This window comes from Pan troglodytes, chromosome 19 (genome assembly GCF_028858775.2).
Source record: "Pan troglodytes isolate AG18354 chromosome 19, NHGRI_mPanTro3-v2.0_pri, whole genome shotgun sequence".
Classification (NCBI taxonomy): domain Eukaryota; kingdom Metazoa; phylum Chordata; class Mammalia; order Primates; family Hominidae; genus Pan; species Pan troglodytes.
This window is the reverse complement of record NC_072417.2, coordinates 30,367,360-30,393,134: the sequence shown is the minus strand read 5'-3', so window position 1 is coordinate 30,393,134 and position 25,775 is coordinate 30,367,360. Positions and strand designations below refer to the sequence as shown.

General features: G+C 46.8%; 1 protein-coding gene across 3 annotated transcripts; it reads left to right on the top strand.

The window, feature by feature from the left end:
* The first annotated feature begins 277 nt into the window (after positions 1–277).
* Positions 278–24,369, top strand: DUSP14 (dual specificity phosphatase 14). Of its 3 annotated transcripts, none has more exons than XM_063798675.1 (3): positions 278–582; positions 21,554–21,641; positions 23,057–24,369. In XM_063798675.1, the coding sequence occupies exon 3, from the start codon at positions 23,149–23,151 to the stop codon at positions 23,743–23,745; it is 597 nt and encodes a 198-aa protein (XP_063654745.1). In that variant the 5' UTR covers positions 278–582; positions 21,554–21,641; positions 23,057–23,148; the 3' UTR covers positions 23,746–24,369. The 3 variants fall into 3 exon arrangements, with proteins under 3 accessions (XP_063654745.1, XP_054525975.1, XP_001173350.1); XM_054670000.2 differs by lacking the exon at positions 278–582 and adding an exon at positions 776–888; XM_001173350.6 differs by lacking the exon at positions 278–582 and adding an exon at positions 1,081–2,550.
* The last annotated feature ends 1,406 nt before the right edge of the window (positions 24,370–25,775 follow it).

Genomic DNA, 25,775 nt, shown 5'->3' with positions numbered 1-25,775 from the left:
ACCGGCCAGAGGCAGAGGGGAGGCGGGGCTGTGCTGGAAAACGTCCGTTTCGCACCGACTTATGTTACAGATGGGCACACCTGAATTTAAAAAGACCCTCAGAGTCACACAGCAAATGAGCCCTCAAATGCCCGTGTCCCGCCTGCGCTCCGGAGAACCCCTGCCCTGCCTCGGGGACTCGGGCGGTGGGTGTGGGCTCCGAGACTCGGACGGCACCTTGGCGTGGCGGGAGCAGGCGGAGATGCGCACGGAGGTTGCATGTTCACCTCCGGGTCTCGGGCGCCACGGCTGCCCGTACCTGTTCCAGCAAGCGTCAGCCAGGAACTGCCGCGCTACTGATTTTCCCTTCGCTCTTGGGTCCCAACCCCCGGGCTCTCCGGGCTGGGGAGGCGGTGGGGTGGGGTCGAGGCCGTCCCGAGCCACCCGCGGCGGCTTCACACCTGTATCGGATTTGCTTTCTCGCCTTTAATCCTCTCCAATCCCGAAAGCACCCCAGCAGAGCGCCCCCGCAGCACGCCTCGAGCCCGGCTCATACGCAGACGCTGACTGGGGAAGCGAGGGGTCGCCGGTGTGTGAGGCAGGGTAAGAGACCAGGGGACCTGCACGGAGGAGCGCTCTGGGGGAGGCTGCTGCCTCAGGAGCTGGGGCGCGCCCGGACCACACCGCACGGCGCAGAAGCCCAGCGCGCACGCGCGCCGCCTGCCGCCGGCCGCCCCGCGCGTCCCCCCACCTCGGGAGAGGGCGGCCAGGCGCAGGGAGCGTGCGCGCGGCCCGCCCCGGGCGCGGGCGGAGGGAGGAGGAGGCGGCGCGCGCGGCGCCCAGCCCGCAGAAGCCGGCGGCCGCGCAGGAGGACGGAGCCCTAACCGCAACCCGCGCCGCGCCGCGCCGGTAGGGGACCCGCAGGCCCGGGGGTGGGGGTTGTGGGGAAGGTGTTGGGGTGGGGCGGGAGGGCGGGACTTCGCGCTTCGGGTCCCTGGGTGCAGGGGGACCCAGAGGCCCGCGCGACCCCGCCTCTGGAAACTTTGTGCCGGCGCCCCCACCTGCTCCCCGGCGGTCCTTGACTCTTCGGGGCGGCCCGCGGAGGAGAGGCCCGGGACCCCCCGCAGCGCACCCTCGCCGGCCCTGGGCGTGCGCCCCCTGCCGCTCCCCCGCCGCGCCGCCCCCGCGACCCTGTCCCTGTGCCCCGGGGCTCCAGCATCCTCGGCCGCGCCTCCTCCGTCGCCTTCCGACCCCGCTGAGGCCGCCTACTCTCGCTGGCATCCACCCGCTCTGGAGCGCGCCGCCGCTTTTTGCATCTCCCCGAGGTTTCTGGTGCATGGATAGAAGCAACTTGACTTTCAGCGATGCCAAGTGCCCAACTTGAGTCTTCCTCTGCGGTGGTAGATGGGTGTGCGCGGTGCTAACATCTGTCTTTTTATTTCTCCTAAGTACCCTTGCTCCGGAGCGAAGTTGAGTTGTTGTTTGTAAAGAGGGGGTGCGTGCTGTGGCCGCCTTAAGTGGATTGTATAACTGTATTTTATTTAGGTGGATGTTGCCAGTGGTACCAGCCAGTGTTATGGTAACTGGGCATCCCAGAGGCTAGGGAAGGAGGAGCGACTTACAAATGCAGTTTTACCATGCAGAGATTTTTTTTTTTAAACCACCTTGTACTTTCTATCCAGCAGGACCTCCGGACATTTAGTGTGTGTTAACTCGTTAGCTGTTCATTATCGTTTTATAAGAGAGGGGGGTGCAGAGCGTTACCATCCCGTTTTACAGATGTAAAAACGGAGGCGAAGAGCAAACTCCGGGTATCCTTAGTAACCTTAAAAGAATAGGGACCCAGAGATTTAACCCAGAGTCTCCTGGAATTCCTAGTCCCTAAGGCCACTCAGAAGTATGATGGAATGTTGGACCGGCCTCCCTGACATTCTACAGATCACTTAAGAGTCAGAGAGGCCGAGGCCAGCCGGCAGCTCCATGCCTGAGACTCAGCTCTGCCACAAAGTTAAGTCACACTGGACAAGTCACAGTTTCTCTCCGCTCATTTCCTTCCTGCTCTCTAAAACCAGGGGAACAAAGGTGCTGTATTCTTTGCAGAGTTGTGCGTGTGTCTGGAAGCTCCACTCCCTTGAGCTGCGATTTGGTTATTGTTAGTTGTTGTGGACTCATAAAGGCCCCCAGTCTTGGTTCCCTTGAGAAATGCAGGGAAGGAGGCACCCCCACAGTGAACGCCTCTTCTTCGCCAGAGACGCCTGAGAATTCACATCAGGGACACTTCACATCAGGGACAGGCCGGGGCAGAGACCCTGACCTGAGGGAGGGACGAGGGTTGCCACGAGGAGGTAGGAAGGAGCCCTGCACAGGAGGCTTGACACATGGGCCCTATTCCTGCCTCCAGCTCTGACTCATCTTCTGACGCTTGGGGGAGGAGAGGTAGTTGCTTGGTATTTTTGGCTTTCCCCCATAAAACTGGAGACAGTTTCCTTCATTCCAAGACGTTTTAATGTCACTGTTGAACGTGTGTGTCCTGAGTTCTCATCTGAAAGCTTTCATATCGGTTGACTGCAGGTATGAATTCTGTAATAATAATTAATAGAATGGCATAAATGTATATTCATATCATAAAAGACTAGCCAAGTATGTAAGTCCAGGAAATTCTTTAAGACTTTAACATTTTTAAAAAGTGGGCTTTAGGGAGGGCTATGTTTGATGGGTTCCTTTGCAATTGGGATTTTAAGGCAAAATGGATTAAAAATGCTTTTCCCAAAATCACAAGAAATACATTAACCATTCTCTGTGAGATTTAAACTTTACTAATAAGGTTAAAGCTTTGTTTTGAACCTCTTTCTCAAAAGTAACTGCCGAGTGCATCTTGATCGGTTTGTGTATATCTTTTTAGACTTTTCTAAGCATTTTTATAAATGTCCGTTTGCACAAAGTGGTTTTTTAACCGAAATTAATTATTTTAAAGTAGACTTGTCCTGTTTATAAAGATTTGGCTTCTGTCAAGAACAAGTCATGTGTTTAAGTACAACTGTTGGTAAAGTTTTAATAATCCTGATAGACGGTGTTACTTCTCAGGGCAAGGGGCAAATTACCCCTTTTAAACAACTTCAAAGTAGTAGAATCATTACGATCCTAGGTTTTACTCTTAGATGCTGAATAAAACTTTCCTATTTAAAAAAAAAAACTAGGACTACTAGCCTGTTGTCTTGTCTTTGCTTATAAAGAAACGTCAAAGGGAGTGGAAGACAGGGAGAGTTGCTAAAGCAACCAAGGCCTGGGTATAAACTTACAGAGCTAACATTTAAGATGGCTTTATTATTTATGAAAGCTTCACTTCACCTGGGTGAAGACAAAGGAAAGTGTTAATGTGGGCACCCTTCAAACCGGTAATTTCAGGAAATGGATGGGTTAAAACAAAATTCATGTCAGGATTCTGTGGATTTATATATTATACATTTACCGAGGACTTTTACCATGCTAAAGGTGCTGTGCCTGAATACAGAGGAAGAAGGCAAGTAAGGTCGGTCTCTGACCTTATGAAGCTCACAGGCAAATAGTGACATTCAGAGAGGGTTGGCCAGAATTGTTGTCATGGTTCTGAATTCCCAGAAATCAACATTAGATTTATTGAATTGTGAATTATGTAAAAAAGTGTCTAAAACAAATGGATAATTTGATGGATTATTTTAAGGAAAACATAAGTGTAACCGTCTTGCAGGTCAAGAATCTGACTCCACACTCTCCCTCCCCCAGAGGTCCTAGCCAGAAACTACCCTGACTTTTATGGAAATCATTTCCTTCTTTTCTATAGTTTTTATCCCCTAAATATAAATCCCTAATTGACATAGTTTTATTTTGCTTGTTTTTAACCTCAGTGCAAACTAAAAGTAGATACTCTTGTGAATCCTTCCTTCTGGCCGGCATCGTGTGTGTGTGTGTGTGTGTGTGTGTGTGTGTATATGTATGTGTATGTATGTATGTGTGTGTATGTATGTATGTATATACACACGCACATATATAATTTTTTAAATTTCTGCAGCATGCTATTTTAAAAGATTTATCCATATCGTTGCCTATGCCTGTAGTTGTTTTTGTGTTTTAATTTTTTTAGAGACAAGGTCTCACTATATTGCCCAGGCTGGTCTTGAACTCCTGGGCTCAAGGGATCCTCCTGCCTGGGCCTCCCAAAGTGCTGGGATTACAGGTGTGAGCCACCACACCCAGCCCAGTTAGTACATTTTTGTCTTATGAACATACCACAAATTACTTTTCCGCTGTTGATGGACATCTGGGTTGTTTCTGGTCTGGGGCAATTATGAACAGCCCTGAGTCAGGTGTGCATACCTTCAGCTTTACTAGTTGATACCTGGTTTCCAAAGTGGTTGTACCAATTTACATTCCTTCAGTGGTGTCAGCCTTGAGTTTGTAAGTCACTGTATTTGCTGTTTAACCACAATTATGCTTGAATATTTTCTGAATGAATGAATAAAGGTCCCTGGGTAGTCCGATCCCTGGCCTGTCATGTGCTAGCGTATTTTTATTTAGTTATATGGTTTGGACTAACCACCCAAACACCAGAAATGGTTTTCCCACTGTGTTTGGTTGACAAATATCTAATGGAATCCTTTCATCAATCTTTTTTTTTTTTTTGAACAGATGAGTAGTTATAGGAAATTTTAAATATGCAAAATGAAGTACTAAAAATAAGTGGCTAGTACCTAGACGTTTTTTAAGGCTCTTGAATGAATCCTGCCTCTGGTGAATGCTTCCATTGTGCCCAGCCCTAAATGTGTAGGACAGTGTATTGTGCAGGAACCCAGGCCTATCCTTGTTAAAGTACCCTCTGAGGATGAGACTCCTTAAGAGGCACTGTGCACAGACCCTAACTCATACTTTTTGGCAATTCCAAAGTAACCACAGACTCTGTGCTACAGGAATCAATGACTCTTTTAAACTTTTTTTTTTTTTTTTTTGAGACAGAGTCTCACTCTGTCGCCCAGGCTGGAGTGCAGTGGCGCGATCTCGGCTCACTGCAAGCTCCGCCTCCCAGGTTCATGCCATTCTCCTGCCTCAGCCTCCCTAGTAGCTGGGACTACAGGTGCCTGCCACCATGCCTGGCTAATTTTTTGTATTTTTAGTAGAGCCAGGGTTTAACCATTCTGGTTAGTCAGAATGGTCTTAATCTCCTGACCTCGTGATCTGCCCGCCTCGGCCTCCCAAAGTGCTGGGATTACAGGCGTTAGCCACCATGCCCAGCCTTTAAATCTTTTAAATGTATTTTTCTCCAAATTTTCCTTTGCCTGAGAAAGTAGAAGTAGCTTAGAGCAGGGTTTTTGTCGTTTTTGTTCATTTTCTTTGTAAGAGATGGAGTCTAGCAATGTGGCTCAGGCTGGCCTTGAACTCCTGGGCTCAAGGGATCCTCCCACCTCAGCCTCCTAAAAGCTGGGACTGCAGCATGTGCCACACCCAGCTTGAATTCCTGCTTTCTGAACAGACAGTTGCCAGGTTCACTTTGATTGCCTGTGTTTAGTTTTGCCAGCTGGATTTGAAGTGTGTGTGTGAGAGAGAGTGAGAGAATGTGAGAAAGAGAAGGAGCAGGAGGGAGGGTGTGGGGAGAGGTGGGCAGTTCACCTGAGGGCAGCCGTTAAATTCAGGTGTTCATTGAGTACTTACCATGTGCCTAGTATTATGTGCTGTGTTTCTGCCCTTAGAGCAGAATGTTATGCAATTCTGTAGGTTTACAAAATACCTCAGGGGAATCCTTTTTAGCTGGAGGGATGATGGAAGAACACTAGCACAAAGACTGAGATTTGTAGATCCTTTTTATTTCTTCTCTAAAAGCATCTTGGAAAATAGCTAAATCACTCTATTTTCAGTCTTTATTTACATAAGTCACAAAGACTTTTTTGCTCATTATAGTAAAGATTTTTTTTCAGATTCTCTAAAATAATGATAATTTTAGAAACCACATGCGGATAAATTAGAAGTTTTCAGGAAAAGACACCCAAAGGAGGAGGAGTAAGAAGTCGTTAGTATGGGAACCTGTTGATCTGAGTGATGGGGGAGGAGCCCTGTCGTGTTCTTTGTCACCCCTTCGGCCTTCCAGTGGGCAGCTTTCACAAAGGAGCTCCATTTTCCACCTGTTGCAGGGCAGGGGCAGCCTCAGCCTGGGCGAGGAGGCCTAGGGCTGAGATCACAGCCATGCCCTTTCATGTGCAGCCCACCCAGCTCACCTGGGCACGTCCCATTCTGTTCTTACACCAACCTAGAGCAACCAGAGGTCCGGTTGGGTCAGCTTTTCACACCCCATGCCATGTTGAAACCTCAGTGGACGAGAAGGTTCTTTTGAAGTTCATATGCAACTGCTGGGTTTACTTCTGTCTTTGTCCCAGAACAGTTTCAGCATCAATGGCCTAGGGCGAGTTTTTTTGTTTGTTTGTTTGTTTTGACTCCTTATGTCTTTGAGTGTGTGGGTACATGTGAGAAAACTCCCTAACTAGAGCATGCTGCTTCTGTTGACTAGTAAACATTATGTGGCAGAGAGCGCCTTCAAAGCACCAGCCTTCCCTGCCTGGGAAAGTGACCAGTAGGTGAACTTGCTTTAAGTTTTTTTTTTTTTTTTTTTTTTTTTTTTGAGACGGAGTCTTGCTCCATCACCAGGCTGGAGTGCAGTGGCGCAATCTCGGCTCACTGCAACCTCCGCTTCCCAGGTTCAAGCAATTCTCCTGCCTCAGCCTCCCGAGTAGCTGGGATTACAGGCGCATGCCACCACGCCCAGCTAATTTTTCTATTTTTAGTAGAGACGGGGTTTCACCATGTTGGTCAGGCTGGTCTCGATCTCATGACCTCGTGATCCACCTGCCTCGGACCCCCAAAGTGCTGGGATTACAGGCATGAGCCACCGCGCCCAGCCTGCTTTAAGTTTTAAGGAAGCACTTGTAAAAATAAAATCTGGAAGTACTGTCAACATACAAATTACATACAAATTTGGAGATTTATAATGAAGAATTTTGCCAATTTAGCTAAAATCTAAATCTTAGATTTGACTAAATCTTTTAAATCTTTGTGTTTCATTATAAAACACAAAACATTTATAATGAAGACACACTTCGTGTCATCATTATAAATCTTTGGTGTTATCCTGGCTCCTATATAAAGAGCACTGGCAGGCTCAGGCCAGAAGTGGAGAGGGGGCTTGGACCGACAACTCTGTGTTGTTAATTTTCTTCTATTAAAAATATTTTTTACTTTTAGAAATTAAAATCATATAGAAAATTATGCTGGGCACAGTGGCTCACGCCTATAATCCCAGCACTTTGGGAGGCTGAGGCGGGTGGATCACTTGAGGTCAAGAGTTCAATCGAGACTAGCCTGACCAACATGGTGAAACCCCATCTCTTATAAAAATGTAAAAATTAGCCAGGTGTTAGGCCAGGCACGGTGGCTCATGCCTGTAATCCCAGCACTTTGGGAGGCTGAGGCGGGTGGATCATGAGGTCCAGAGTTCGAGACCAGCCTGACCAACATAGTGAAACCCCGTCTCTACTGAAAATACAAAAATTAGCCGGGAGTGGTGGTGGGCCCCTGTAATCCCAGCTACTCCAGAGGCTGAGACAGAGAATTGCTTGAACCTGGGAGGCGGAGGTTCAAGTGAGCCAAGATCATACCACTGCAATCCAGCTTGGGTGAAAGAGCGAGATTCCATCTCAAGCAAACAAAAAATTAGCCGGGTGTGGTGGCATGCACCTGTAATCTCAGCTACTTGGGAGACTGAGGCAGGAGAATTGCTCGAACCCAGGACGCGGCAGTTGCAGTGAGCAGAGATTGAGCCACTGCACTCCAGCCTGGGCAACAGAGTAAGACTCTGTCTCAAAAAAAAAAAAAAAAAAGAAAAGAAAATTATTGAAAGCAAATTAACCAGCATCATAACTCACCATTCAAAAATCATTGCTCATACTTTATCTTTTATAATGCTTAGAAATTAAGTATTATCAAGTCAAAGCTTCCTTGGGCCATTTCTCTTCCCTTCCCACTGAGACAACCACTCCCATGAATTTGGTACATTTCCTTCCAACTCTATTTAAATATCTATTTTACTTCAAACTGCATTTTTTTTTTTAAAGACAGAGTCTCTTCCCCAGGCTGGAGTTCAGTGGCACAATCTCGGCTCACTGCAACCTCCGCCCTCCAGGTTCAAGTGATTCTCTTACCTCAGCCTCCTGAGTAGCTGGGATTACGGGCACATGCCACCATGCCCAGCTAATTTTTGTATTTTTAATAGAGATGGGGTTTCACTGTGTTGGCCAGGCTGGTCAAACCCCTGACCTCAAGTGATCCACCTGCCTTGGCCTCCCAGAGTGCTGGGATTACAGGCGTGAGCTACCGTGCCCTGCCTTCAAACTGCTTTTTTGATGAATGTCAAAAGGACATAGAGGCCTGGTGTGGTGGCTCATGCCTGTAATCCCAGCACTTTGGGAGGCCTAGGGAGGTGGATGGCTTGAGCCCAGGAGTTCGAGTCCAGCCTGGGCAACATGGCAAAACCCTGTCTCTACAAAAAACACACAAATTAACTGGATGTGGTGGCTCATGGCTATCGTTACAGCTACTTGGGAAGCTGAGGTGGAAGGACTGCTTGAGCTCAGGAGGTCGAGGCTGCAGTAAGCCATGATTGTGCCACTGTTCTCCAGGATTCTTGCTCAAAAAGAAAAAAAAAAAAAAAGACAAGACAAGACTAAGCATGGTGGCCCATGCCTACAATCCCAGCACTTTGGGAAGCCGAGGCCAGCCAGAGTATCACTTGAGCCCGGGAATTCAAGGCCAGCCTGGGCAACATGGCAAAACCGTCTCTACAAAAAATTAGCCAGGCATGGTGGCGCACCCCTGTAGCCCCAGCTACTCAGGAGGCAGAGGTGGGAGGATCGCTTGAGTCCCAGAGGTTGAGGCTGCAGTGAGCCTAGATTGCACCACTGCACTCCAGCCTGGGTGACAGAGCAAGACCCTGTCTCAAAAAAAAAAAAAAAAAAGGACAGAAATCTTTACTAGCCTTTATTTTGTACTGTCACATATGTTCTATGTTTAGGGGATGGAACTCTTAGAGCATTTCACATTTCACATGATGTTTCTTTTTTTTCCTTTTTGTCACATGATGTTTCTTCTTAACAAAAATTGGAGAAGTATTTAGTGTTTTACAGAGCTTCAATTACTTGGTGTAAACTTTCAGCCACAGGTGATCCAAAATGGAAATGGAGTGGAACTTGTTTTGTGTACTAGATTGTATCTTTTTCTTTTCTTTTTTTTTTTTTTGAGACGGAGTCTCGCTCTGTCGCCCAGGCTGGAGTGCAGTGGCGCAGTCTCGGCTCACTGCAAGCTCCGCCTCCCCGGTTCACGCCATTCTCCTGCCTCAGCCTCCCCAGTAGCTGGGACTACAGGTGCCCGCCACCACACCTGGCTAATTTTTTGTATTTTTAGTAGAGACGGGGTTTCACCGTGTTAGCCAGGATGGTCTCGATCTCCTGACCTCGTGATCCACCTGCCTCGGCCTCCCAAAGTGCTGGGATTACAGGCCTGAGCCACTGCACCCGGCCTAGATTGTATCTTAAATCCAAATGACTACTGTATTATATGAAAGTAATGAGTTTTTTGTTTTTTTTTAAATAAAAATTACACTTATGGAGTTTCTTATTCCATTTATCCTCCTAGAAAGTACAGGAGATATTTTTTCCACAATATCAGATTACTCTTAATAATATTTTTAGATTCCTTCTAAAAAGGTACTTGCTAGAAATGTGAATTCCCAGGCCTTCACTTCCAGAAATTCTGATTAATTAGGTCTGGGGTGGGGTCTAGGAGTCTGCATTCTAACAGGCAGCCCAGGTGATTCTCGTGTAGGACTCCTTGGGAGCACACTTTGAAGAATGCATCTACTATGCTGTGATGGTTTTATAACTTACTAATTTCAACCAAGGATTGGTGTAGTAGCCCATTCTCACGCTGCTATGAAGAACTGCCTGAGACTGGGTAATTTATAAAGGAAAGAGGTTTAATTGACTCGCAGTTCCACATTGCTGGGGAGGCCTCAGGAAACTTACAGTTAGTGCAGGCAGGGGAAATGCCAGACGCTTATAAAACCATCAGGTCTCATGCGACTCACTCAAAATCACCAGAACAGCATGGGGGAAACCGCCCCCACCTGGTCCTGCCCTTGACACGTGGGGATTATGGGAATTACAATTCAAGGTGAGATTTGAGTGGGGACACAGAGCCTAACCATATCAGTTGGCAAACTTTTTTTTTTTTTATTTTTTAAATTTTTTTATTTTAAGAGATGGGGTCTCACTGTTTGGCTCAGTCTGGAGTACAGTGGCATGATCCTGGCTCACTGCAGCCTCGAACTCCTGGGCTCAAGCATTCCTCCTGCCTTGGCCTCCCAAAGTACTGGGATTACAGGTGTGAGCCACCACACCCGACCCTCTAGAGGTGTTTTTGTTTGTTTTTTGTTTTTTGAGACAGAGTTTCGCTCTTTCACGCAGGCTGGAGTGAACTGGCGCGATCTCGGCTCACTGCAACCTCCATCCCCCTGGGTTCAAGCGATTCTCCTGCCTCAGCCTCCCGAGTAGCTGGGATTATAGGCGCCCACCACCACACCTGGCTAATTTTTATATTTTTAGTAGAGACGGGGTTTCATCATGTTGGCCAGGCTGGTCTCAAACTCCTGACCTCAGGTGATCCACTCACCTCGGCCTCCCAAAGTGCTAGGATTACAGGTGTGAGCCACCATGCCCAGCCTAGAAATGTTTTACTAATTAGTAATGTAGTCTTCTAAAGGGAACTATTACATTGCCATATTGTGTTTCCAGACAGTATTTTTTCAGTTAAAGCCAAGGGAATAACTTCAGGATCCTCTGCCTTGGGACCCCTCTCGTTCAGCTGAAAACTTCATCCCTCCCTTTGCTGTAGGATGGCACAGACACCCAGTTGCCCTCACAGTGCAGTCGGACTGCTCTCAGCATGGGAGCGGGCATGGCCTTCGCCAGTTGCCTCCATCCCGCTGAAGCAGAAGACTCAGCTGTTTACCTCACCCTGCTCGGAAACTAGCGTGGTAATTGTAGGTGCCTTTGATTTGTAAAGAAAAATGGGAAATTAATTTATCAGTACATTATAAGTGAAGTTAATTTGGTATAAAATCACTAAAAGATGTGGAATTGGACCAGGTATATGGTAAGGAAGTCCTCATAGGGTGAAGGTTGAAACTCTCCGCTGGAGCTTTAAGGATTTTGATATGTCTGATGAGACATCAAAGATGATCAAAGGGTGATTATTAACTACTGAGCTCTTAGTCCTGTGAACTTTATTCTAATTTATAAATTCTGTTCTTTATCTTCCCTTAAAGTAATAATGAGCTTGTAAGGACTGAAATCTTATTTATGAAAAGACCTGCATTTTCTGAGATGTCATGGTCTTGCTTCTCAGAGGGCAGTAGTAACTTTGACAGTTTTGAGGCAAACTCATACCTACCTGGGTTTTATTGCTGATTAGTGATTTTTTTAAGCACTTTGCCTCTAGATGTTCTGACTTACATAAATAACAGTTTATCATTTAACCAAGCACATATGATTCACATATAATTTTTACCACTTAGTCCTGGAAGATTTAAAAATGTTATTTATATAAGCCATTGCTCAAATTGGTTTCCAGTTATCATTAAACAGTTTAAATACAGCTGTGGACTTTTGCGAGCTTTTTATTGGATATTTCACACCCGAAGACCATCTTGTACCACCAACAGTTTAGGATTCTTAGAGATTACTCCCCAGACTGTAGAAGTAAAGCACAATCACATCGACCTGACCTTATGTTCCTTAACTCCTTTCTTGCTGCAGTTTCCCACCCCCTCCCGCCCCGGCCAGTGAAATGTACATTTTGGTAGACTTTGAATGGATGGATCCATTGTGGTCCAATTGTATGACTGAGCCACAAATGGACAACTCATGGAAGGACGGCTCTGGTCCCAGTGGGGCTACTAATTTTCTATGTAGAGTCTGGGAAAGCCTCTTAACCTCCATTTACCTCTGATTCTCTGGGAACTGCAACAGCAGAATGATACTGATCCGGGAGAGGCTGAGCAGTGCTTACGTGGCTTATGTGGGACAGGTGCCTGAACGTGCTGCCACAGGTCAGATGGGGCAGAATGAGGCAGATTTTCACATTGTATTAAGTTAGTTTTTAATGAGTTTAATCTTCAGTTTGCACTTTTCAAAAACTGTGTATACAGATCACCTGGGATCTTGTTAACCTGCTGGAGCCAATTCTGTAGGTCTTGGAATAGAGCCTGCGTTCTGCATTTCTTTCAAGCCTCCAGGTGGTATTGATGCTGCTGGGGCTTGGATCACACTTGCTAAATGGTGAGGGCTGTAGAAAAGGGCTGTATTCTCCATTCCAATGGAGAATAGCCCCCATTCCAAGTCTAAAACAGGAGGCTCTTTTTTTTTTTAGATGGAGTTTCTCATCATCCAGGCTGGAGTGCAATGGAGCGATCTCGGCTCACTGCAACCTCCGCCTCCTGGGTTCAAGTGATTCTCCTGCCTCAGCCTCCCAAGTAGCTGGGATTACAGGCGCCCACCACCACGCCTGGCTAATTTTCGTATTTTTTAGTAGAGACAGGGTTTTACCATGTTGGCCAGGCTGGTCATGAACTCCTGACCTCAGGCAATCTGCCTGCCTCGGCCTTCCAAAGTGCTGGGATTATAGGCATGAGCCACCGTGCCTGGCCAAGGGGGCTCTTGAAAGGCAAGAATGGGAGGAGAAAAAGCATGGTATACAATCTATAAAACAACTCCCCAAGAAACAACTCAGGTTTTCAGTACTATGGGCTGTTTTTACTTTGTTTTGATCACCAGTTTTTTTGTACCAGTTGTTTCGTTCACTCAATGGTAGTCCATCTCTTACTGTTATTCAGTTGTTTTTATATGTGTATCTTGTGTCATTTCTGTTAGATGATAAAATCCTAGCACAGGGTTATGCCTTATGTTACCTGTATATCCCTGCTCTAGTTACTACTGCTGCATAACACAGCTTTAAAACTCGTTGTAAAATAACTATTTGTTTTGTTTGCTTATCAAACAAAACTTGTTTACAAGTCCCTGTTTTTTTTTAAGACAGGGACTTGCTCTGTTCCCCAGGCTAGAGTGCAGTGGTGCAATCACAGCTCCCTGCCCCTTTGACCTCCTGGACTCAAGCAATCCTTCTGCCTCTGCCTGCCATGTAGCTGGGACCACAGGTGCACATCACCATGCCCAGCTATTTTTTTTTTTTTTTTGTAGAGAGAGAGTCTTCTCACGTTGCTTCAGTTGGTCTTGAACTCCTGGGCTCAAGCAGTCCTTCCGCTTCGGCCTCCTAAAGTGCTGGAATTACAGGCTTGAGCCACTGCCCCTGGCCTAAAATGACTATTTGTATTGTACTCACAGATTCCTGTAGGTCAGGAATTTGGACCTCACTAGTAGGGGCAACTTGCTTTTGCTTCACAATGTCCGAGGCCTTAGGTAGGAGATTCAAAGCCTGGGGGTGACTTGATGGCTGGGAGCTATAATCATAATAAAGTATCTCTACTTACATATCTAGTGGTTGAGCTTGGGTATCAGCTGGGACTCAGTTGGGATGTTAGCTAAACACCCATGGCCTCTCCGTGTGGTAGCTCTGTTGGGCTAGTTTGGGCTTCCTCACAGCATGGCAGCTGGGTTCCAAGGGCAAGTCCTAAGAGAACAAGGTAGCAGTGTGCGACATGTTTGTGCTCTGGCCTCAGAAGCATCATTTCTACTGTATTTGTTTGTTTGTTTGTTGATTTAAAGACAGCGTCGTTCTGTCGCCTAGGTTAGAGTGCAGTGGCGCCATCATAGCCCCCTACAACCTTGAATTCCTGAGCTCAAGCGGTCGTCCTGCCTCAGCCTCCCAAAGTGCTGGGATTACAAGCGTGAGCCCCACGCCCAGCCTGTAGTGTATTCTTTTGGTTGAAGCCATCACAAAGGTTTCTCAGGGTTCAAATGAGGGGACATCAGCCCCACTGTTGGATGGGAGGAGTGTCAAGATTACACTGTAGGGTCTGGCCACAGTGGCTTATGCCTGTAATCCCAGCACTTTGGGAGGCCGAGGTAGGCAGATTGCTTGAGCCCAGGAGTTTGAGACCAGCGTGGGCAACATGGGGAAACCCTGTCTCTATAAAAAATACAAACATTAGCTAGCCATGGTGGCGCACACCTGTCGTTCCAGCAACATGAGGAGGCTGAGGTGGGAGGATCACTTGAACCTGGGAGGTGGAAGTGGCAGTGAACCAAAATCATACCACTGCACTCCAGCCTGGGCTACAGAGGGAGACCCTTTGTCAAAAACAAAACAAAAAACAAGGTTACATTGTAAGAATGTCATGTGAGATGGGAGATGCTGTGGCCATCTCTGGGGAATACATTCTGCAGCAGTTGGAACAACACTCAGCAGGGTGTTGAACGCATTGTATAAACTCAGTGAAAGACTGTTGTGTAAATGAGTGGTAGGTAATTTAAGCACCAAGGTGGGTGAGGACCAAATACAAGAATTCAATTCCAGATGTGAACAGATTACCCCATGGTACCAAGATAAATGCAGACCTTTCACCTTTTATAGTTATTGATGGTCTCTTCTTGCTATCTCTACTCTTTCTGTTTCCAACATGGAGAATCTATGAATTGATCACGTGGAACTGAACTTCTTCAAATCTTTGCATTTGTGTCACGATGCTGGCATGGTTTTTCCTGCTTATCTAGTGTACTGCCCCTCTCCTTCTTGGGCTGTGGCATATCCCAGCAGCTGGCTAGTATCTTACAGTGATCGGGCTGGGCGTGGTGGCCCATGCCTGTAATCCCAGCACTTTGAGAGGCCAAGGTGGGCAGATCACCTGAGGTCAGGAGTTTGAGACCAGCCTGGCCAACATGGTGAAACCCCCTGTCTCTACTAAAAATACAAAAATTAGCCAGGTGTGGTGGTGTATGCCTGTAATCCCAGCTACTCGGGAGGCTGAGGCATGAGAATCACTTGAACCCAGGAGGTGGAGGTTGCGGTGAGCCGAGATCTCATCACTGCACTCCAGCCTGAGTGACAGAGCAAGACACCATCTCAAACAAAAACAAAAACCAATGATCGGCTTCTCTTAGCCTCAGCAAATGCAGTGTGAACAGGCGCTGGTCCATCTGCGGACATCGAGATGGCTGGCCTGGTCACACCTACATAGGCAGCTGCTCTGTGGCTGCGTGTCACACTGAGGGACTATCTGTGGCTGAACCGGAGTGTGACTCTCAGTCTTTGGCTTTATGTATCTTATGTGTATTTATCCTCATCATATCCTCATCATGTGTACATATCCTCATGTATTATCCTATGATATCAGTTAATTAATACAGTGAGAAAAGCAAAAACGATCCCTCCTCCAAAGTAAGTAGAAGATGTTGAGATGTTTTACCACAATTGCTAAAGCTTTCCAGGTGACAGAACAATTTGTGAATATCTTTTACTTCATTTTACTTTAATATGTATATATGAGACAGGGTCACCCTGGCTGGAGTGGTACAATCATGGCTCACTGCAGCCTCGACTTCCCAGACTCAAGTGACCTCCTCATCTCGGCCTCCTGAGTAGCTGGGATTATAGGCGCATGAAACCATGCCCGGCTAATTTTTAAAATTTTTTTTGCAGAGACAGGGTCTCATTATGTTGCCCCGGCTGGTCTTAAACTCTTGGGTTTAAGGAGTCCTCCTGCCGCAGCCTCCCAAAATGCTGTGATTACAGTTGTGAGCCACTGTGCCTGGCTGAAATTTTACTTTTTTATTTTTATATTTTGCGACAGAGTCTCGCTCTGTTAACCAGGCTGGAGTGCAATGGCATGATCTTGGCTCACTGCAGCCTCCGCCTCCCGGGTTCAAGCGATTCTAGTGCCTCAGCCTCCCAGATAGCTGGGATTCCAGGTGCACACCACTATGCCTGGCTGATTTTTGTATTTTTAGTAGAGACAGGGTTTCACCATGTTGGCTTAGCTGTTTTTTGAGTTTTGGGGTAGAAATGGGGTTTCACCATGTTGCCCAGGCTGGTCACCAACTCCTGAGCTAAAGTGATACAACCACCTTGGCCTCCCAAAGTGCTAGGATTATCATTTTCATTACTAAATCAGAAATGTGGGCCGGACCTGGTGGCTCACCCCTGTAATCCCAAGATCTCTTGAGCCTGGGAGATCAAGGCTATAGTGACCTAAGATTGTGCCACTGTACTCTAGCCTGGGCAACAGAGTGAGACTCGGTCTCAAAACAAAAAGAACTAGACAGACATTTGCTTTATTAGAAGGAGAAAATGTGATTACATTAGCTTTTTGAATATAAAAGGGTAACAGTGTAGGCCTCTCCAGTATATACTCTGGCCCTCTGAAATTCCTAAAACTGAAAGTATTTTAGTGAGAGCATTTTACACAGTCATCTGAAGCACTGTTGTGGCCATTTTCTGCTGTTGACTGAACATGAAAAGAAAAGCCGTAGATAGAATTTCAGTTAACTGCTGATTCTGGTGGTTGTCATCTTTTTTTTTTTTTTTTTTAAAGAAAAGTAACCTCCGTGGCATTAGGATGGATGCTGTCTCTGATTAGGCCATGACCCCATGTAGCAATTCTGAGTGTCAGGTACCACTGCTCCAGGTATGGATGCCAGTGCTGACCACAAGGCTACAAGGCTGATGCCCGCATCCCAGGAGCTCTGTGGAGCAGGGAGCAATCGGGTGTTATTAATATTAGTGTATGCATTACTGAGATTAGAGGCCCGCTGGGAAGACACTAATCTTGTATTTTGTTCAGTACTTAGTGTTCGATGCTTATTATCCAAAAAGACCAGCATCGTCTCTGAGAAGATGTTAAGAACAAACCAGACTGGGTGCAGTGGTTCAAGCCTGTAATCCCAGCACTTTGGGAGGCTAAGGCAGGTGGATCACCTGAGGTCAGGAGTTCAAGACCAGTCTGAGCAACATGGCAAAACTCTGTTTCTACTAAAAAATACAAAAATTAGCTGGGCATGGTGGCATGCACCTGTAATCCCAGCTACTCGGGAGGCTGAGGCAGGAGGATCATTTGAACCCAGGAGGCAGAGGTTGCAGTGAGCCGAGATCGCGCCATTGCACTCTAGTCTGGGTGACAGAGAGAGACTCCATCTCCCCCCCGCCCCCGTCCCCCTGCAAAAACAAAAACAAAAAAACCCAAAAAACCCTGGGGTTGGTTTAGGACAGCTCTTCCTTTCTGTCTTTCACTCTACCCTACCCCCATCCCCCCAGCCAGGAAAATATTTTTTCCTCCAAGAAGCACGTGCCATTGCCAGAGCATCTTGGGAAGGCCAAGTTGAACACCATAGACAGTGATGTGGTCATTCTTAAGCATTCTCCCTGGTCATCATCGTCCCAGAGACCATTGTCCTGCAGTGGGATGGCATGTTCACTCAGAGAGCACCATGCAATTTGTGATCCCTCAAATACGGGTCAAACTCTGCTACCCTATCTCCTTTCCCTGTCTCCCAGGACACATTTACTGAGTAGATTTTCATGCACCTGTGATATAATACCCATGGGTTTTTTATTTTTTACCATCCAGTTCTACTGATCTGATCTGAGAACTGGCTGACTCTAGGGCTTCTTGTAGTGCCTACTCTGGGGCTGCTCCTTGCTGAGGTCCACCCTCTGCAGCCAGGGGGATGTTTTGTGCACCAAATGGTGTACCAGGATGTGGCAGTAGTTCCCTGTTCTGGCACTAGGGGAAACTGGAGCAGCTCGGCCCATCTGGGCTTAGCCTTTCTGTAAGTAGCACTGAAACACCTTCTTAGGCAGATCCACACCCCCCCCGCGTGTGTGGCAGACGCTGGCTGGTGGTGTGGAGCGCCGCGAGGCAGGTGATGAGAACACAGCCACGATTTAGTCACCGCAGAGAAGCAGTGTGTGGACTTGAGCTAGAAATCCGGACACCTTCCATCTTTTCCTAGTTTCACTTCTCAAGTTGAAATCTCTCACCCTTTCTGAACCGTGTATTTTCCAATCTGTCAAGGGGGTCAGGAGTGTTTGTCAGAGAAGCATCTATAGCATCTGTGCCCTCTACGTGCCCTCTGGCGGAAGTTGTTTTCCTGAAACTTTGGACCAGCTTTGGCATTTTAAGCAGGTTTGTTGGCAAAGAGATGGACTGGCAGCAGCAGGGAGGGAGCAATGTGTCTGTCTCACTTGGATTCTGCCCCGAGGGCTCACAATCTGTTTTCCCTGCAGCACCAAGTACCCTAGCGCCACTCAGCAAATGCGAGTTAACAGAATCAGCCCGGCTTCCACAGGGAACCTGGGCTCCTTTGCCTCAGGAAGGCAAGTGGCTTCCCAGACAGCGTAATTTGGGAGGATGCATCGCTCTGCCACCCAGGCTGGAGTGCAATGGCGCGATCTCAGCTCACTGCAGCCTCTTCCTCCCGGGTTCAAGCGATTCTCTTGGCTCAGCCTCCCTACTAGCTGGGATTATAGGCATGCACCACTGCACCTGGCTAATTTTTGTATTTTTAGTAGAGACGGGGTTTCACCATGTTGCCCAGGCTGGTCTCAGGTGATCTGCCCGCCTCGGCCTCCCAAAGTGCTGGGATTATAGGCGTAAGCTACCATGTCTATGGCCAAGCCTCTCTTAATTAGACAACAACTAGATAACCTACTTGGAAATTTGATTAGCATCTTCCAGATTTTCCACAATGAGGAGCGTCATCCCCAGCAGCTTGAAGGCCTAATTTTGTGTTTATTACCACAGTGACTTTGCTTTTTAAACCAGTAGGATTCTGCCAGGGAAGACTTGGAAGTGGCAGGAGACCCTGCTCTGCTGTAGGAAAGGATGTTCTCAGAGTTTCTGCCCTGTTCATATTTTACATCCAATGCACACACACGCAGTTTCCTTATGTGACTGCGTCCTCGTTCCTCATGCTGTGATTTCACCTGTGGACTGCTCTGTGTACTCCCATAGCATTAACCAGTCATGGGATGTGGGCTCCCAAAGCGAGGCCTAGCCTCAAGTGAGGAGGCAGCTCCCTTCAGAGAAGGGCAGTGTCCAGGAGGGACTTGTGGTCTGTTAGCACCAGCACACCTGGTGCCTTAGTCTTGCAGGGGGAATGCAGACAGAGCCACAGCACTCACCTCTGCAGCAGTTCTCAGACGTGCCCCCGACCCGCAGCCTCACCTCAGAAAGGCAACTCTTCCAGCCCCACTCTGGAGGGACGGAATCAGAAGCTGGGGAAAGGTCCAGCAGTCTGTGCGCACAGCCCTCTGGGGGATTCTGAGGCATGCTCAGGTTTGAGAGCCCCTGCATTATAATGATAGAAATAGTTGTAAATGGAGCCAGGCACAGTGGCTCATGCCTGTAATCCCAGCACCTTGGGAGGCCAAGGTGGGTGGATCACTTGAGGTCAGGAGTTTGAGACCAGCCTGGCCAATGTGGCAAAACCCCGTCTCTACTAAAAGTACAAAAAATAGCAACGTGTGGTGGTGCACGCCTGTAATCCCAGCTACTCAGGAGGCTGAGGCAGGAGAATCTCTTGAACCTGGGAGGTGGAGGTTGCAGTGAGCTGAGATTGCGCCACTGCACTCCAGCCTGGGTGACAGAGCCAGACTCCATCTCTATATATATATATATGTATATATAAATAAATATATATATATTTATAAACTTTTTTTTTTCAAAAACCATTTTAAAATGTTAAACATATGTGTCATAGGACCCAGCCCTTCACTCCTGGGTATTGAACTGAGAGAGGAAGGCATATGTACGCACAAAGACCTGTACGTGGATGCTCATAGCAGCTGTACTCACAATAACTTTAAACTAGAGACAACCCAGGTTCATCAGTAGGTGAATGGATAAACAGAGTGTGGTGTATCTACACAGCAGAGTACTATGAGCAGTAAGAAGTGAGCTGTTGATAACCCAGCGTCATGGGTGAATGTCTAAGTTATGCTGAGTGAAAGAAGCCAGACCAAAAAAAAAAACCCATATATATATATACATATATATATATATGTGTATATATATACTCTCTCTATATATGTACTATATATATGTGTACTATATATGTATATATACACTATATATACACACTATATATACACACACTATATATATAGAGAGAGAGAGAGAGTGTGTGTGTGTGTGTGTGTGTGTGTTTAGTTTTTGAGACAGAATCTTGCTCTGTTGCCCAGGCTGGAGTGCAGTGGTGCAATTTCGGCTCCACTGCAACCTCCACCTCCTCCTGGGTTCTAGTGATTCTCCTGCCTCAGCCACCCAAGTAGCTGGGATTACAGGTGTGTGCCATCATGCCCGGATAATTTTGGTATTTTTAGTAGAGACCTGGGTTTCTCCACATTGGCAAGGCTGGTCTCGAACTCCTGGCCTCAAGTGATCCACCCTCCTCGGCCTCCCAAAGTGTTGGGATTACAGGCGTGAGCCACCACGCTTGGCCTATATATATTTATATGCTATAAATATATAAAAGTCCATTGATAGAAAAGTCTAGAGTGCAAACCATAGTGACAAGAAAGATCAGTGGTTGCCTGGGAATGGGGTAAAGAGCAAGAAAGGGTTGGATTATTTAAAAAAATGAAATTTTGAGGGGGATGATGGATGTGTTTATTATTATGATGTACTGGTGTCTCCATTGTGTACATATGTCAGAACTCATCAGGTTATGTACCTGATCAAGTTGTATAGCAGTTTATATGTCAAGAACACCTCAACAGAGCTGTAAAAAAAAAACACGACAGGTCTGACAGTTACCTGGGAAAGGCAGGGGAACAGGTGGTAGAAGAACACATTTTTTATGATGTTCATGGTACTTACATAACATAAATGAATAAAATAGGGCCAACATGGAAAAGAAAACAAAATGAAGGAAAATGTCAAATTGCCATCCTGAACACCAGCATCGCCTGTAATTAGCGTCCTGGCTGCAGCCACATCTGCGGTCCTGCTCCTCATGAAGCCGTCCTCCGTGCCATGTCCCGGCCGTGCCTGTCCTTAGCTTCCTGGTGCACACTGTCCTCCACCTTGTGTTCAGGCACAGGGCTGCTTGGCTCACCCTTGCTACACCTGGCCTGTCCGTCCTCCCACCGCGGTGCCGCCCAGGCCTTCCCACTGCAGGGCTGGCTAACGGTGCATGGAAGAGACTTGAGTCCATGTTGTGTCCTCATAGCCCACCGAGGAGGCAGCAGTGCCGGACATTTCGCGGATAGGTTGTGGTCTCTGAGTCTCCTCCTCTCAAGAGGATGAGATTTGTCTGTGTTATTGTCAAAACTCTATTTGTCACACCGCGGGTTATGTGTCAGTAAAAAAAAGCTGAGACTTAGGCTGTTTCTTACTGGTGCAGCCTTTAAATGCACACCTGCAAATGTTCAGTGCACCTTCCACTTCCTGGCTCTATTTCAGTCAAACCTGAGGTCGTAGTGAAAGTCGGTGAGGAATTCTTTGGAACTTCCTGATTGGCTGTGTCCTTGCCTCCTTGTCTTCCCGCAGACTTGATTTGTATCCACTGTCACCAGCACTGCTCACTTAGGACTTTCTGGATCCGGACCCAGGCAGCGCACACTGGACTCTTGAGGAAGTGAGTACCCCACCACTGCCTGCCTGTTGAACCCGGGGAGGCTCTTGTCTGACTGAAATCACTGCAGGCTTCCCGACGATCCCCTGGGTGTGTGTGGGCAGGCGCACTTGCCACTGGGCACAGGTGATAAAGCATTGTGATTTTTTTTTTGGTGAGAGGAACGGATGTATCTAAGATCTCAGGAAACTGAGAACTTCCTTTTCTGCTCTTATTAAATGTCAATATATATATAATATATATGTCAATATATATGTAAATGTATATATTGACATTTAATAGCAAACACTGGAATAATGAGAGGATAGTGACGTTCAGACGTTAAAAGCCAGTGGGATTCATCATGGAGCTCAGAATTAAGGTGAAGTTATTTAGCCACACCCAAGGTCAGGTCAGGTAAAATGCTCATTTAACTTACAGGAATGAACTTTGAAGACCATGGCCTTCAAATTGCCTGGGATTATTTCCATGGAAATGCTACTGTGTTTACATTGTCACGAAATGATAGGAAATAGGTTTTGGTTTAGGTTTTTGTTTTTGTTTTGAGACAGAGTCTGTCACCCAGGCTGGAGTGTAGTGGCACGATCTCAGCTAGTTGCAACCTCTGCCTCCCAGGTTCAAGCGAGTCTCTTGCCTCAGCCTCCCGAGTAGCTGGGATTACAGGTGCTCGCCACCATGCTCAGCTAATTTTTGTATTTTTAGTAGAGACAGGGTTTCCCAATGTTGGCCAGGCTGGTCTCGAACTCCTGACCTCAGGTGATCCACCCGCCTCAGCCTCCCAAAGTACTGGGATTACAGGCATGAGCTACCTCACCTGGCCTTTCCTTTTTTTTTTTTTTTTTTTTTTTTGAGACTGGGTCTCCCTGTTGCCCAGGTTGCAGTATGGTGGTGGTGCAATCACAGCTCACTGCAGCCTCGACCTCCCAGGCTCAAGTGATCTGCCCACCTCAGTCTCCTGAGTAGCTGGGACTACAGGCATGCACTACCACACCCAGCTAATTAAAAAAAAAAAAAAAAAAATTTTTTTTTGTAGAGATGGGGTCTCACTGTGTTGCCCAGGCTGGTCTTCTGGTCTTGAACTCCTGGGCTTAAGCAATCCTCCCACCTCAGCCTCCCAAAGTGCTGGGATTACATGTATGAGCCACCATGCCCAGCCACCCCCCGACCCCACTTTTTTTTTTTTTTTTTTTTTTTTGGACAATCACCAGAGAGCTGAATTTTACATTGATTTCACATGTTTGTGTCTTAGGTGACTTTTCCCAACTGTTAATTGATAGAAAATGATTTGTCTGTATCCTTGAAAGATTGTACTGTATTATTAAAAAAAACCCCTCTAATCTTCCCATTTGACAAATGTGACAGAAGGCTGTGATGAATCAGTAGCATTTAAAGTACTGACACATACCTGTATTTTGCAGGAAGGAGACTCTAATTTTGGATTCCTTGGTGGAGGAAAATAAAACACTCTGGTCTTGCCCCCAACAATGCAAGTGTGACTGCTGGCGTCTTCATGAGCTCCAGAGGTCACAGCACGCTACCAAGGACTCTCATGGCCCCTCGGATGATTTCCGAGGGAGACATAGGAGGCATTGCTCAAATCACCTCCTCTCTATTCCTGGGCAGAGGCAGTGTGGCCTCCAATCGGCACCTCCTCCAGGCTCGTGGCATCACCTGCATTGTTAATGCTACCATTGAGATCCCTAATTTCAACTGGCCCCAATTTGAGTATGTTAAAGTGCCTCTGGCTGACATGCCGCATGCCCCCATTGGACTGTACTTTGACACCGTGGCTGACAAGATCCACAGTGTGAGCAGGAAGCACGGGGCCACCTTGGTGCACTGTGCTGCAGGGGTGAGCCGCTCAGCCACGCTGTGTATCGCGTACCTGATGAAATTCCACAACGTGTGCCTGCTGGAGGCGTACAACTGGGTGAAAGCCCGGCGACCTGTCATCAGGCCCAACGTAGGCTTCTGGAGGCAACTGATAGACTACGAGCGCCAGCTCTTTGGGAAGTCGACAGTTAAAATGGTACAGACACCTTATGGCATAGTTCCCGACGTCTATGAGAAGGAGTCCCGACACCTGATGCCTTACTGGGGGATTTAGTGCCACTGAAGCCTGCGTCAGCAGCCCGAGCGGGGCCGGCATCTGCTCCCCGCCGTCTGCTCCCTCTTCACTCTCTTCTCAAATGGCTGACTTCTGGTTCTCCCTCAAGTGTTTTTTACACTGGGTGTTCAAATTTATTTTAAGAGATAGGGAGGGGACATAAAGGGAATGCATACATTGCTAGTCACATTTTTAAAATTAACATTTTGGAATAGTGTTTATGGAAATCTTTAGCTTTTAATCATTTTTACCAATTTGAACAGTTTAATAAACTGGTTCTGCTCTCTTCTGAATCTCATGCCTTTGGCACCTTCGTAGGTGCAGGAGGAGCTCAGTGCAAAAATCACTTTGGGGCCTCATTAACCCTTTAGAGACAAGCTTTGCCCCAGGCTGCGGACCAGACAGATGCTTGGGGAAGGTTGATACCAGCTTCAGTCTCTACTGGATTAGCCCTACTCTTTCCTTTCCCCTCCATTATTTAGTGACTCTGTAAGTAAGTTAAATACACCCTTATTATTTAGCTGTTAAGTAACTATAATGAAATCTGCTGCAAAAACTCTCTTGGAATCCATGTGCCCAGGATTATATTAGCATTATTTTTAATAAATCTATATGCTTAACATATTAGAATTTTTACTAATAATTTCAGGGTGTGTGTGTCGATGATGGGAAAAAGGTGCTCTCCAGTAACTAACTAACTAACTGCTGAAATGTGGCTCCTGTGCCAGTTGGGAACATTACTTAAAATACACATCCCAGCAGAGTCCTGTCGGCGCGTCACATCCTGGTGGACGGGCAGACACACTGTCCCCGGTGCTGGGCCGGTGGGAGATGATAGTGCACGCTCTGATCAGGGGTGCTGGTTTTGGTTTCCTCTTGGTTAGTGGAGTGCCCCGAAGCAGCGTGTCCTCCATCAGAGAAACAGGTTTTCAATAAAAGGTGCCTCTGCTTGACTATTATTATTACCACATACGAAAATGCCCTAAACCAAACCTCAGTATGAGTGATAAGCAAATAACAAACAATGGCTGCCTTTAACTTTGGGACTGTCTGTCTGTCACCCAGTTCACTGCTCCTGATAAAACGGGCAGCACCGCTCATCATCATCAGATACATGGTAGAAGGTGAATGAGCTCGCCCCTGTCCCACTCCTGGGACACTCCTGGGCACTTTCCACGTGCCCCCAAGTAACCACTGTCCTAGGGCGTGCCTTTCTTCTGGATGGAGGGCATCCTGGGCGTCTGCCCATGCGATGGGAACCCACTGCGGCACTGCTCTTTGGCTTCATTTATCAGGAAGGTTGTAGCTTGCTCACCAGAGGAATAGTTTTCTAGATTTTTTGGGTCAGTTTTGGCAGGAAGCCATACATAGGCCAGTAGCTACATATTTAGACAAATAAATCCTCCACATTTTACCTGGTTTGTGGCAATGGTTTTTTCCCATCTAAATTCTACCTTTTATTGCTTTATACCCGTGGCTGCCCACTGTTATAAACATGCATCATTATTCTCTAGAAAAATTAAAATGAAAAAAATTATTAATAGTTTCTATGGGAAATCAGAGGAAACAACAAATGCTATAAGATCAAAAAAAAAAAAAAAAAAAAAAAAAATCCAGGGAGGCTCTGGCTGCTTTAGTAGGAGGCTCAGCTTTGAGTCTGGGAGTTTCTGAATAAGAGCACCCAAATAACCATTGTCCTAGGGCGAGAAGACACCTGGTGACAGATGTTCTTGGTAATTAATGAAAATTACCTGTAGAATTCCTGGCAAGCAGCACTACGGGGCTGTAACTAAGAGTTCCTCGCACGTGGGAAGCTGAACACCTTTGTAATCTTAAGCGCATGGGCCCCTGTTCATCCTAGTGACTTGCATCTATGTGAAATCAACCCAACAAAGACAAGACCAAGAAAAGGCTTAGTAGCCTGACATTCTTCTACACTTGTATTTTGGTTAGGGAAGTTTAACAAGGGGTGATTTCAGAACAGACCCTGAAAATATTTTAAAGGTAAAGCTTTATAATGTCTAAACACA